This window comes from Artibeus jamaicensis, unplaced genomic scaffold (genome assembly GCF_021234435.1).
Source record: "Artibeus jamaicensis isolate MK-2021 breed Jamaican fruit bat unplaced genomic scaffold, CSHL_Jam_final contig_1028, whole genome shotgun sequence".
NCBI classification, from domain to species: domain Eukaryota; kingdom Metazoa; phylum Chordata; class Mammalia; order Chiroptera; family Phyllostomidae; genus Artibeus; species Artibeus jamaicensis.
This window is the reverse complement of record NW_026521201.1, coordinates 3,442,598-3,457,938: the sequence shown is the minus strand read 5'-3', so window position 1 is coordinate 3,457,938 and position 15,341 is coordinate 3,442,598. Positions and strand designations below refer to the sequence as shown.

The window sequence follows — 15,341 nt, the reverse complement described above, 5'->3', positions numbered from 1 at the left end:
GTAAGAAGGCTAAATAATTGTGGTCTAGTCACACAATGGAATGATATATAACAATGTGAATGAAGTCTACAACCACAAGCAATAATATAAATAAATTTCACAAAATATTAAGTGAAAGAAGCCAAATACGGGAGTATGTACTATATAATTCACTTCACTTATACAAACTACAAAAACACACATAACTAATCCATGCTTTTCCAAGTGAAAAGTTTTTGGCTGCCCTTTTGGAGGGACTGTGGTTTATGTGACAGCCAGGCAGCATGGGGGTGACTGGGAGGGAGCACAAGGGCAGCTTCTGGGGTGCTGGCAATGTTCTGTTAAGTGGTCTGGGTCCTGGTGCACTGGTGTTCCACTGGTGAAAATCTGAGATATACGTTTATGACGTGTATTTTCTATACGTGTATCATATTGTAATAAAAAGTTAAAAACAAACATCACCAACCATAACAATTATAACTAAAATTCCCTAAGATTCAAATTATTCAATAATAGTAAAAATAAAAGAAAGTGAAGAACACAAGGTGCCTGAAGTGCAGGTTCATTCCATGTCCATCAAGTTAGACTGAGTCCAGTATAACACCATCTTCAAATCACAAAGACCTATACAGATAAAGCTAGTGGTATCAGTGTATCTTTCTCCTTGCTGATAAGATTATTGTTTCGACAAAAAACTGTACTTGAAAAATAACTAAATAAAATTAAAAAAAAAAAGAAAAGATTATTGTTTCCTTTCCTTTGTAAACAAACAAACAAACAAACAAACAAACAAAAACACTACTGCAATTAGTTTCTACAGCTATTTTTATTTACCAACAGATACTGACTGTTCTAGGCATTATCACCACACACACTAAAATGTGGTAAGTGGTATCCAGCAATGTGTGTGTTAGAGGAAGAAAACAACACCTGAAAATGCTTTGGATCCCTGGGGAAACTTGAGAAAAAGATTACTGCTATATACTGGGTAGTGTTGTCTGAGTTAATGGGATAAACTTCTTGACCTGAACAGATGTTTAAATACAACAAATGGTAAGATCATGGCTCAATATACTTTTGTGAATTAAAATGGATACTTTGAAACAGACTTAATGTTCTGCAGCTGGCTGTCCCAATTTAAAACATGTAACTTTTGTAACCTTGTGGGAGAGGGAATGGTGGTACTATCAGATGTCTGGAAGTAAATCTGAACTTAGTGACTTTTGGAAACACAGTTTTTGAGGTTGTTTCCCACCTACATATGACCATTTTTATAAACTGGTTAACCAGGAGTCCAGCTGCAGGAATGTTTGGATGTTTCCTTGGGGCTGGAATTCATCACAAACTTTCTTTGTTACTCCCCAAAGACACTTTTATAGATGGACTAGTAAGTGATAATAACAATGGCTAAAAATTGAAGATGGAACTAAGACTTTATAAAGCTACAATGAGGAGGAAAAAAACATGTTCATGTCAATCTTCCCTGATACCACATTAGGTATGACTGACCCTATAGAAGTGAATGAAAGGACAGATTAGAAAGTATGAGGTAACTTTCAGGATGAAGCCAGAATTCTCTTAATCAAAATGATGTATCTGGTGAAAATACAAATGGACTGTAAGTAGAAAACAATTCAAAATCATCTTGCATTATATGGCACTGATTGTGTGTGTGTGTGTGTGTGTGTGTTTACAGAGGGATTGCATTTAGAAAAGTGGCCTCTCATAATCATACTAAGTAGAGACTCAGTCACTCTAAAAAGCAAAACCCCAATCTTTTACACTGTACTTTACCATATAGCATTAACAAACATCTTTTATTTTGGTAAATATCTTTAAATAATCAGTGATCAAATTTCCTTCCTGATGTTCACAATATGCACTTACCAGGTGGCCACTTTCCTTTTTTAAAAAAAAATACTACCTCTACAACTAGTGAAATTGAAACAGTAATCAAAAAACAAAAAAGTCTTAGAACCAGACAGCTCCACAGGTGAATTTCACCAAATGTTCAAAAAGCTAACACCTATTTTTCTCTATTTCAAAAAACTCAAAAGAAGGGACCACTCCCAAGCTAATTTTACAAAGCAAGCATTATCCTAATCCCAAAACCAGAGAAAGACACTACAAAAAAAAAGACTATTATGGGCAAATATCCCTGATGAACACAGATGCTAAAATCCTCAACAAAATATTAGCAAACAGGATCCAGCAATATATTAAACAAAGCACACACCATGATCAAGTGAGATTTATTTTGGGGATTTGAAGTTGGTACAATATCCACAAATCATGTTAATACACCACATAAACAAAATAAAGGATAAAAACCACATGATCATATCAATAGATCCAGAAAAAGCAACTGATAAAATCTAGCACCCATTTATGATAAGAACTCTCAGCAAAGTGGGAATAGAGAGGACATACCTCAGCATAATAAAGGCCATATGTTACAAATCCATAGCCAACATCAATGGGTAAAAACTACAGTGTTTCCCTTATGATAAGGAACAAGACAGGGATGTCTACTTTTACTACTCTTACTTAAAACAGTACTGGAAGTCCTAGCCACAACAATCAACAAGAAGGAATAAAGGGCATCCAAATTGGAAAGAAAGTAAAACTGTCATTATTTGCAGATGACATGATACTGTATATGAGGGGGGACCAAAAAGAAGAGGAATTTATAAAAAATTGTGTATTTATCTTTACATGTTTAAACTTCAGTCACCTTCACAGTACTCTCCATGTGATGCAATATACCTATTCAGACTTTTTTCCACTGCTCAAACAGTTTTTAAACTCATTGATTTTGATACCTTTTTGTGCTTCTGCCATTTTTTATTTCACTTTTTCCATATCAGCAAAACATTTTCCTTTGAGGAATTTTTTTCATCTGGGGAAACAAGAAAAAAGTTGATCGGGGCTAGATCAGGTGACTAGGAATAATGGGTGGGACACAGGGATCACGTCATTTTTGGTCAAAAACTGCTGAAAACTCAGCATGGAGTGGGCAGGTGCACTTGTACATTACCCATCATGAAATGGGCAAATGCACTGAAAGAATCTTTTAAAAAATTAACTGAAGCCAAACACAGCCTCTCACAATACCACCGGCTGGTACACTGATACAGATGGGCTCCTAGAACATTCACCCAACTGGAAAAGCTTGTATTACAAGGGGCCAACTCTCCAGGAGATAATTCTGTGTTTTGGGGGTTCTGCCTTCCCCTCTATATAAAGAACCCTAAAGATTCCACCCTGAAACTTCTAGAACTGATAAATGAATTCAGTAAAGTAGCAAGACACAAAATAAATATCCAAAAATCAGCTTCACTTTTATACACCAATAATGAACTATCAAAAAGGGAAACTAAGAAAACAATCCCATTCACAATTGCTTCAAAAACAATAAAATACCTTGGAATAAATTTAACCAAGGATGTAATATAACCTGTACTCAAAAAATTATAAGACAGTGAAGACACAAATAGGTGGAAGTATATACTGTGCTCATGGATAGGAAAAATTAACATTGTTAAAGTGGACATTCCACCCAAAGCAATCTATAGATTTAACACAATGCCTATCAAGATACCAATGGCATAATTCACACAACTAAAATAAATATTACAAAAACGTATGGAACCACAAAAGAACTCAAATAGCAACAGTTATTTTGAGAAAGAAGAAGAGAGTTGGAGAAATCACACTACCTGATATCAAACCATATATACTTCAAGGCCACTGTAATCAAAACAGCATGATACTGGTATAAAAACAGACATATAGATCAATGAAACAGTATAGAGAGCCCGGAAATAAACCAATGCCTTCATAGGCATAGCCAATTAATATTTGACGAGGGAGACAAAAACATACAATGAAGTAGGGTCTATTCATGTGGGGAACATACAACAAATGTGTGCAAAAAAAAGATCTAGACCACCTTTTGGGGGGAGGATTTTGGCCTCTAATTCATGCTTTGCCTGTGTTTATACTATAATTTCTTTTTGGCTAATTAAATTTTTAAAGTATATTTTATTTATTACACTACTTCAGTTGTCCCATTTTTTCCTCCCCTTTATCCTCCTCCTCCCTGCACCCCCCCCCCTTTTTTGGTAGGTCTCTTCAACATTTCATATAATAAGTGCTTGGTGATGAACTCCTTTAACTTGACCTTATCTGGGAAGCACTTTATCTGCCCTTCCATTCTAAATGAAAGCTTTGCTGGATAGAGAAATCTTGGATGAAGGTCCTTGCCTTTCTTGACTTGGAATACTTCTTTCCAGTCCCTCCTCGCCTGTAAGATTTCTTTTGAGAAATCAACTGATAGTCTAATGGGAACTTCTTTGTAGGTAACTGTCTCCTTTTCTCTTGCTGCTTTTAAGATTCTCTCCTTATCCTTAATCTTGGGTAATTTAATTATGATGTGTCTTGGTGTGTTCCTCCTTGGGTCCTATTTCTTTGGACTCTCTGGGCTTCCTGGAACTCTATTTCCTTTGTCAGATTGGCGAAGTTTTCCTTCATTATTTATTCAAATAAGTTTTCAATATTTTGCTCTTCCTCTTCTCCTTCCAGCACCATTATCTGGTTGTTGGAACACTTAAAATTGTCCTAGAACTTCCTAAGCCTCTCCTCATTTTTTTTTGCATTCTTATTTCTTCATTCTGTCCCAGCTGGATGTTTATTTCTTCCTTTGTTTCAAACTGTTGATCTGAGTCCCAGTTTTGTTCCCTTCACTGTTAGTTCCCTGTATATTTTCCTTTATTTCACTTTATGTAGCCATCATTTCTTCATTTTGAGACTAAGCTCAATCAATTCTGTGAGCATCCTGATTACCAGTGTTTTGAATTCTGCATCAGATGGGTTGTCTATTTCCTCATCGTTTGGTTCTTTTTCTGGAGTATTATTTTATCTGTTCTTTCATTTGGGCCATATTTCTTTGCCTCAGCACACTTGTTACGTGCTAAGGGGTAGAGCCTTAGGCATGTCAAGTTGGGGAAACCCTCTTTGCTGCGTTATTGTGCTGTCTGTGGGGGAGGGCTCAGAGAGAGAACAATGTTGCTTGCTCTGCTCTCAACCACTTTCCGTAAGTTTCCAGGCTTTCCACAAGCAGATTGTGCCCTTTCTCATGCTGATTTGCAGGTGGGTGCCCTTTTGCGTTTTAGGACTCTGTGGGTTTCTGCAACACACTCTCCTGTGAGGCTGGGAGTTTCTCCCACTGCCACAACTCCCACAGCTTTTTTACAGCCAGGGGTTTTGAGACTTTGGTTTCCTGTACCCAAACCCTGGGTTTCAGTCTGTCTTGCTCCCCGCAATGTTGTTCCTCCTGGTTTATCTGCACGTGAATGAGGGACTGCTCAGTCCTCCAGCTGTCATCTTGATGCTCATCCTCTCCACCTCGGTTGCCCAACTCTGCTCTTCCTACTGGTCTGAATGAATGTTTAACTCCTTGGCTGTTGTACTTCCACGCAAATGATTTTCTGGCAGTTCTGTTTGTTCTTCATTTTTAAATTGGCTGTTATCCTTTTTTTGGTTGTGCAAGGAAGCAAAGTGTTTCTGTCTATTCCTCCATCTTGGCCAGATCTATAGACAGATTAGACCACTTTCTTACACCATATACAAGAATAAACTCAAAATGGATTGAAGACCTAAATGTCAGACTCGAAACCATGAAAATCTTAAAGGAAAACATAGGCAGTAAAATCTTGGACATTTGTTGTAGCCACATGTTTTCTGACATATCTTCTCAGGCAACTGAAACAAAAGAAAAAATAAACAAATGGGACTACATCAAAAGAAAAAGTTTTTGCACAGCAAAGGAAACCATCGACACAATGAAAAGACAACCCATTGAATGGGAGAACATATTCACTGATACATCTGATATGAGGTTAATATCCAAAATTCATAAAGAAACTCAACACCAAACAATCCAATTAAAAATGTGCAAAAGACCTGAAAAGACACTTCTCCAAAGAGGACATACAGGTGGCCAGTAGACATATAAAAAGATGCTCAATATCACTAAACATCAGAGAAATGCAAATTAAAACCAGAGTAAGATATCACCTGACATCTGTCAAAATGACTATTATCAATAAATCTACAAACAACAAGTGTTGGCAAAGATGTGGAGAAAAGGGAACTCTCAAAAAATTAAAAATGGGCCTGCCTTATGACCTAGCAATTCCAATTCTGGGAATTTATCCAAAGAAATCCGAAACACTAATTTGAAAGAATATATACTCCTCTATGTTCACTACAGAAATATTTACAATAGCCAAGATTTGAAAGCAGTCCAAGTGTCTATCAGTAAATGAGTGGAAAAAGACTGTGGTACATTTCCATAACAGAATACTACTTGGCCATAAAAAAGAAGAAAGTTTTACCCTTTGCAATAGCATTAATTGAACTGTAAAGTACTATGCTAAGTAAAATAAGCCAGTCAGGGAAAGGTAAGTACAACATGATTTTACTCATATGTGGACTATAATGAATAAAACTAATTAACAAGCAAAATAGAGACAGACTCGTAAGTAGAGAGCATGCTGACAGCTTTCGGAGCTGGGTGTGGTGGTAGAGGAAATGAGCAAAAAAAGAAAAAGGAGAGAGAATTCATGTACATGGACAAGTGTGGTGACTGCCCAGGGAGGTGGGTGGGGGAGGTGGAGGAGGGTACAGGGTGATAAATGGTGATGGACAGAGACTTGACTGGGGTGGTGAACACACAATCCAATATACAGACAATGTGGTGTAGAATGTTAACCAATGCCAACCTAATAAATTCAATTAAAAATGCCACCTCAAAACAGGCAGGCGCCAACCTGTTGCTATGGGCCCTTCATCACCAGGCTGACCCCTGGCTCTCCTAGAGGGACTTAGCTGCACCCATTGGTTTCGAGACTGCTTTGTTCCTCTAGACTATTTGAAGCTGAATGTTTAGTCCTTGTATTATTTTTGCAACTTAGGTCCTCTGGACAGTTTTTATATGAGTGAGGGAAGAAAGCATGAGAGGAAGTGAAGAGTCATGGAAAGAGATTTTTAAAAATATATAAAGTATAGTACTTAATAAAATAAATATATTCTTATACCACATTTTAATTTTAGAGTCCATATTTCTATTATCCAAAGAACATCTTTGACAAAATATTGAAATGAAGCTGGCTTCTCCCTGTCATCTAGCATCTCTTTCTCTTGCCTATTAATGCAAACTCAGAGAACATGAACTAATTTTAATGTTAACCAAGCCAAATATAAATGTGGAGGCAAATCTAATGCTACTTAAGAAAAAAATGAAGAAATAAAAGGAGGGGGAAAAGTAGGGGAGAAGTAGGAACATATGCCCTATCCAAACCTAAAAATACTTTTAATTTTCTTATTTATCTTCTATAGAATAATGCTATAGTTCTCTGAAAGTAAATGGTTAAGAATTAGTCATTGTTCTGTATTATATGCCACTCAATTCTATTAACCAGGAAGGAATACAAAGGTTGATTAGGAAAAAAAGTGCTTTTAAAATGTAAAGTAATTATTAGTATACAACATTAAGGGTTAAAATGTTCATAAAATTACAGTATTTTTGTATCTGCTCACCTCTGACATATCGTGCACCAGCAAGAGCGGAATACTTATTGTTGTGATGTCGTGAGTACAGCAAACCTTGAGTATGTTCCGGAGTCCCATAATGGCAGGGTCACGAGCAGTGATGTTTCCAGATTTCACATTGTCATCCACACAGAGATGGAAAGCAACATGGATTTCTGAGAGATTAGAATGCCGTGTAATATAAAATTCTCCTGTGAACAACAAACAATCATGATTTTCAAGAACATAAACCACCACCCTCAGTGGACTGTATAAGTGACTGTAATGGGCAATCTATGTATTAAACTAGTAGAGGTATATATATCAGCAACCTATGTTGAGCTCAGGAAGCAAATATGAGTACTGCTTCTAAATTGTTAGAAAAAGGTGATGAAAAGAGGCAATAGCTAATTTTGCATTAGGTTCATAAATTGGTATGAAGTGACCACTAAATAGTAAGTAAATCAAATGAGTCTTTGTCATCTCTATGTTGATGTAAATGCTCAAAATGTCATACTTGACTCAAACTTAATATGTAAAAACAGGTTACTTGATTACCTATCATCCTCAGACCCTAAATATGTTCTTCTCCATCTCAATTTATGGATCCAATTTCTGTCCAGTTATTTGCTCAGGAGAAGATAGCAGTTGCCCTTCATTACTTTTTTCTGTCAATGATTCTTCCCAATCCCCAATCCAACCAACGCACCAGCAAATATTTTCAGTAATACCTCCAATAAATATCTCAAATCTGAGAGCTCCATTTTTGTTGCTATCACCCTAGTTCATGCTACCACCATCTCTCACATAACTTTTTGCAATAGCTTCTTAATGAATCTCTCTGCTCCCATTCTTGCCCACCAAGAGTCTACAAACCATTTCCACATTGCAAGAAAAAATGACTTATACATAAATCAAATAACATCGCTCCCTTAAAATCATCCAACATGCACACACCACATTCAGAAAAAAATCCAAACTTTACTGCCGTCTGCAAGGCCCATCTGATCTGAAAATTGCCTATCTGTTTGACATCCTCCTGGCTCAACCCCCTTCTTCCTGCCCAGTCACAATGGCCTTTGTTCAGTTCTGCAAACATACAGAGCTTGTTCCCAATTCAAGGCTGCTTCATAAAAGGCTGCCTCAAGATTCTTGTAAGGCTGACTTTTCATTAATCATGTCTTGGATCAAAGGTCACATTCTCAGAGAGATCTTCCTGACTGTCCCAGCTGCTGGATAACTCTCACCCCTCGCTTATTCTATTTCACATTGTTTTGTTTTATTCTTAGCACTGAAATTCTTTTTACTGTTTGTGAGATTATCTTAAAGAAACCATTGTTTATACTCTATAACTACAGGTATTTTGTCTATCTTGTCTAATATTCTATCTCTAGCACATAGAACAGTACCTTGTTCACTGAATGTGGTCAATAAATATTTGTTGAATAAATGAACAAATATTTTAGATGGAATGTTGGAGCAATAGTTATTGAGCCTTAAAATCCATGCTTCCTACAACCATTTTTCCATTGTCTATGTAGCCATGGTAGCTACACCAGCTTTTATATTCTGCAGTTTCTGTCAATATAAATAAATAAAATAGAAAACATATAAAGAGTATGTTTTTAAAAATCACATCATTCCCTGGAAATTCTGATATGTCCTTCTAGGAAAGCTTCTTCTCTTCTAAGATATACTTTTCTATCACTAATGCCTGCTCTTATAAAATCTTCCCACCTTGGCTTCAAAGTCATTATCTTAGATTTTATTACAGTTACTTTTTTAAAAAGATTTTATTAATTTTTAGAGGGGAAGGGAAGGAGAAAGACATCAGTGTGTGGTTGCTTCTCACATCCCCTGCTGGGGACCTAGCCTACAACCTAGGCCTGTACCCTGACTGGGAATTGAACCGGTGACCCTTTGGTTCACAGGCCTGCACTCAATCCACTGAGCTACACCAGCCAGGGTGGATTTTACTTATATTTACTTATAAACATATAACATAGCTACAAGTACTTAATGTACTTCAGCAAAATGTTTAACCATTTCTAGTTACCAGTGTATATAAGCTATACCCATGGATGCTGCTGATAGGATCCAGGAAAAGCTTTTTTTTCCCTAAGATAAAAAAAAATTAGTTCAACAGAAAAATAAATGGAAGAGAGGACAATGACATAAGTATCAAAATAAACTAGTCAAATAAAAAGTTTAAAAAATCGATGAAATATATGGACAATTTGATTACAATTTCTTGGAAGGCAACACAAGACAGAGACAGCTTACCAGAAATCTAGTAAATTCCCTCTGAGAGCATATTCCTCTCTGCCCAACTACTGATAATTTAGGTGATGGAAGGCACAGCATTAAACATAGGCTATGGTCCAGTAGTGAGGCAGACGACTTAGTGAACAAGTCAGGTGCTGCTGATCCCCAAACTGCACATCTTTGCTGACCTGAGATGACCTGTCTCGTGGCCTCATTTTACCCATTAGGAAAATGGGGGTCACGGAGCTGGCAATAGTAATCAAAGTAATATAATATAGTAGAAAAAGGACTAGATTGGATGTTAAGATCTGGTCTCTAGCACTTACCGGATAAGTGATCTTGGATAAATCAATTCAACTTATAGATTCTTTGTACTTTGTGTAAGAAATGAAAAAATAATGGCAGACTGCTTTCCTTACAAAGTAGTTGTGAAAAATCAGATGATATATACGTAAATATATAGCATCTAATAAATAAGTATTTATATACCATATATCATTGGCATGTAAATACTTATATACCAATAAAGCAAAACCACAGGTTAAAAATTATAGAACTAAAACTGTTTTTCTTTGCAATTTAAAACTTTACAGCATTTGTAATTTGGATCCTTTCTCTCTCCTGTCTACTTCCTAGCTGTGTAGGCATCCTTTAACTAAATGGAAATCCAGATGTTATCAGCATATCTAACTTAATAGTTTAATATTCCTTTGTTTAATGCAGACTTAAGACATACCTTCCTGATTTGGTGGTGATAACAAGATACTAACCTAAAGGCTTTTTCCAAAAAGGAACAGGAAGGAAATAAATATAGCATTAAGGAGTTAAGTAAAAAAAAAAAAACCAAAAGACATCAGTACTTCTGGAATAGATAATAAGATTGTCACATTTTAAGAAAGCCACAAAATATGGATGATTTAAATTATGGATCTATGAAGAGAAATACAATGAATCCTGCCTCAGTGAAGGTATTTTTAGATGGAGAGGACAGTTTCCTGTTCCACAAAGTGAAGAAAACAGCATGTGGTGAGGCAATCCTGCCTGTAACATTATGCACTAAGGTAGGATATCTGAAGGTGGAAGGAAATTTGGAAGCTGATGACCACAAGTTAACTGACAGGGACTGACAAGATAATACCAGAAATAGTTATGCTATTTCTGTAGATTAAAAGGGATGTGACTTACATGTAGGAAATATAGAAAAGGAAATGTGAAGAAAAAAGTCTTGGTTATTTATGAAGCTGCAAAATTTACCATTCAGTTTAAAAGACTTTACACTTACAGAGTAAATCAATAGGCCTCCTTTGTCATGTATGCCCTGTCACCCAAGCTCAACTAAGGGTCATCAACTAAGGAGTGAGCTCAGTCTGGGAGAGGACAGAAAGACTGCACTTCCAGTTTATATACTATATATTCAAGAATAATAAGGAAATTAAAGAAATAAAAAGTAAAAAAAATTGATGGGAAAATGGAAATAAGATTCTAAAGCAGATGACCTATGTATGTTCTTTCTACAAGTTCAAGTGTTTACATCTCCACATACCACTGTTTACATATCAGTGTAAAAATTACTTATTGGTTTATTTAAGAAACAAAGAAATGTATAAAAGAGGAAATGTGAAATGGCAAATAACAATAAAGCGTATGTAATTGCTTGAACAGGTTTTCTTTTATGGATCTAGAAAAGTCAATACTAGTATAAAATTTAAATAGCAGAACTTCTGTTTAAGTTTATTATATAGATACAATGTTGTTCTGACAAACTTTTTATAAACTACACTATAAGAACTTATGCTTCAAATATGATCTCAATGCATATGATTATAAGAAAACTGCAATTTAAAATAATACTTACCAGGTAAAATATTTAAGTAGTTCCTATCAGCATTTTTAGTCTTATCATCACTTTCTCCATTTTGGCTCCCAGAATCTATGCATAAGATAATGTAACATGAAAGAACATACAACATATCACTGCTACTACTTCTCAAGTAACTGTAACAGCAAACATTAACTAAGAATCTCTAGGTGCCAGGCATTCTGATGGATGCTTTACATGCATGGCCTCATTTAATTCTTACAAAATGCCTAAAACCACAATCTTATGAGGTACTTTTACTTCTTCATTTACATGTGAGGAAACAGAAGCTTAAATAGGTTAATTAATTAACCAAGAATGCACAGGTAAGTGATGGAAGCAGGTCTTTTTAAAAATATATATTTTATTAATTATGCCATTACAGGTGTCCTATTTCCCCCCTTCATTCCCCTCTACCCTGCACACCCCCTCCCCCACCATTCCCCCCATTAGTTTATCACGTGTCTCAGTTCTTTAGATTCTATTTCCCATACTATTCTTGCCCTCCCCCTATCTATTTTCTACCTACCATCTATGCTACTTATTTTCTGTACCTTCTCCCCCCTTCTCCTTCTCCCACTCCCCTGTTGCTAACCCTCCATGTGACCTTCATTTCTATAGTTCTGCTCCTGATCTAGCTGTCCTCTTAGTTTGCTTTTTAGGTGTGGTTCTTAATAACTGTGAGTTTGCTGTCCTTTCACTGTTCATCTTTTTATCTTCTTTTTCTTAGATAAGTCCCTTTAACATTTCATATAATAAGGGCTTGGTGATGATGAACTCCTTGAATTTGATCTTATCTGAGAAGCACTTTATCTGCCCTTCCATTCTAAATGAAAGCTTTCCTGGATAGAGCAATCTTGGATGTAGGTCTTTGGATTTCATGACTTGGAATACTTCTTTCCAGCCCCTTCTTGCCTGTAAGGTCTCTTGAGAAATCAGATGACAGTCTGATGGGAACTCCTTTGTAGGTGACTGTCCCCTTAGCTCTTGCTGCTTCTAGGATTCTCTCCTTCATTTTAATCTTGGCTAATATAATGATGATGTGCCTTGGTGTGTTTCTTCTTGGGTCCAACTTCTTTGGGACTCTCTGAGCTTCCTGGACTTCCTGGAAGTCTATTTCCTTTGCCAGATTGGGGAAGTTCTCCTTTATTTTTTGTTCAAATAAGTTTTCCACTCGTGGCTGTTCCTCTTCCCCTTCTGGTACCCCTAGAATTTGGATGTTGGAACATTTAAGGATGTCCTGAAGGTTCCTAAGCCTTTGCTCATTTTTTTTGAATTCTTGTTTCTTCATCCTTTTCTGTTTGTTCATTTTTTTCCCTCCTTCTGGTCCACTCCTTTGATTTGAGTCCCAGTTTCCTTTCCATTACTACTGGTTTCCTGTGTATTTCCCTTCATTTCAATTAGTTTAGCCTTCATATGTTCCTCTAATTTGTGACTAAAATCAACCAGTTCTGTGAGCATCCTGATCACCAGTGTTTTGAACTGTGCATCTGTAAGTCTGGCTATTTCTTGGTCACTTAGATTTATGGGCTTTGGGCTCTGAGTTGTTCTTGAGCCATATTTTTATCTGTTTGTGCCTGTTACGTATGAGGAGCAGAGCCTTAGTTGTTCACCAGGGTGGGGCCACCCAGGTCACTGGTATGTGAGGCTGTATGTGGGGGCAGGGTTAGAGAGGGACAATGGCAGTTCCCTCTGCCACTTCCTGATGCTGGGGTCTGCACGGTCCATCTCACTGCTAGCTCCTTGACCAGTTTATCTGCGCACAAATGTGTGACAGTGATCAGCCCTCAGTGGGTCCACTGCCTTGCGCCCTCAGTGGGTCCTCCTGCTTCTCCACACCTGGGATCCGCCCACAGCTGCTGGTGCACCTGAGTTGCACTTCCGGGTAGGTCCAGTGGATCCTTCCTGCCCGACCCCGTACTCCTGCTGGCTCTACCCCTCTTACCAGTTTGGCTGAAGGGTTCGTTGTTGTCAGACTTCCATGTAGTTCAATTTTCTGTGGTTTGGCTGCGTTTTTATTGTTAAAACTTTGTTGTTTTTAAACTTAGTTGTGCGAGAAGGTGCAGTGCTTCCACCTACACCTCCATCTTGGCAGAAGTCCCAGAACCAGGTCTTGAAACTACATAGACAGATTCCAAATTCTAGTATCTTAACACATTAGACTTGCCAATACCCTATTTTTCATCTAGGAGTTTCAAGGCACTAAGTTAACAACACATAAAATAAGTTCATTAGATAACTGTCATGTGGCCATATTTATTTTTAGGATCTGAGTCACTCTTTTCGATATAACTTGTTCAGATCTATGAACAAATGGCTAGTACCACCAAGAGTCAATTTGTTACTTCTTATTTGACATTATATACAATTTATTTCAAATAGATAGGTAAGACTGTTTCAAATGGAGAATTTTTTTCCCAAATAGTCAACAGTTATTCTTTGTAGAAGGCATGATATTACTTAAAAGCATAAATGTTGGTAAAAATGAGATATATCACAATTGACCACACACTGTTGTTGAATACTAATTATTTTACATACATATTTTAATAGAAGATACATATGAATTTTATAACAGTGCTATCAGAACTTAAAAAATAAAGACTTAATATTAGCATTCAAAGTAACTCTCTTTAAGAAACTGTATATTTATTCTAATACAAAACTACTTGGAATGGACTTCAGCATCAGAAAATCACTTGAAAAGAGTCAGAACTTCAAATGAGTAAACTGCAAACACTAAGGGAATGTTATGATTTCAGGAAAGTTCTGAATAAAAGTAACAATATTGTAATATATGGACCACTCTGATGAACTGAGTTGTAACACTGCACCTTGTTAATGCACATATTTCATAGACAGAAGGAGAGGCAGGTTGTGTGGCCAGCACCCACACTTACCGTGATATTTCTCACACAGAGCCATGTAATTGATGGGCCCTGAATAAACATTTGCCCATAGCACAGAAAACAAAAAACAACAAATAAGGACTGTCATTTCATTCACATGGGTTATGAACAAATAGAATCACTATTAAGTAAACAAGAGACAGTTCACAGTCCATTTCCCTTTCCATGTTTTAATGGCAACACCTTGTAATACTATGAAAATGAGCTACTTTTAGCTTTTAAAAAATGTCTATAAAATATACACACAAAAAAAACCAAACTGATTTTGTAGGAACATAAAGATGCTAACATAAACACAGTAAAGAAAACAATGGCATGTCTTAGAATAAACAAGTACTTGTGTATCAGGACATGAACGTGTAGAAAAAATACATGAGCACACACAGAAAAGGAAAAGATGGAGGAAGTATTTTCACAAAACTCTTCTGTAACAACATGCTGGTTCCTTTAAGAAAGTTGTCTTTTACAAACCTACTTGTTTCACTGACTCACTGAAACCACAAAATAGCTGCTTGAACAAGAACAAAATAATACCATGATGTACACACACTGCCTTAACTGTATGTGGTTTAAAAACTTCCTGTCATTTACTGCACACTTTCTACCCTTCACAAATATACTTAGAATCCTCCTTCTTCCACACCTGTCATGATCTCAATCTTCATGTTTTAGTCACCACTAAGAATAATATTAAAATGTTACTGATCACATCACAGCTAGTCTGACTGAGATGGAGG

The 15,341-nt window shown here is 36.5% G+C and overlaps 1 protein-coding gene across 4 annotated transcripts in view; it reads right to left on the bottom strand.

Annotated features, from left to right (window-relative positions):
• Window positions 1-15,341, bottom strand: part of CUNH12orf4 (chromosome unknown C12orf4 homolog) — a 66,982-nt gene that overhangs the window by 12,675 nt on the left and 38,966 nt on the right. For 2 of the 4 annotated variants that reach the window (XM_037152897.2, XM_037152896.2), the window contains exons 10-11: window positions 11,693-11,767; window positions 7,582-7,784 (exon numbers count right to left, since the gene is read on the bottom strand). In XM_037152897.2, the coding sequence (XP_037008792.1) occupies window positions 7,582-7,784; window positions 11,693-11,767 (278 nt within the window). Of the gene's footprint in view, window positions 1-2,801; window positions 2,879-4,109; window positions 5,743-7,581; window positions 7,785-11,692; window positions 11,768-15,341 lie in introns of those variants that run through there. The other 2 variants (XM_053662253.1, XM_053662246.1) reach the window with 2 other exon arrangements.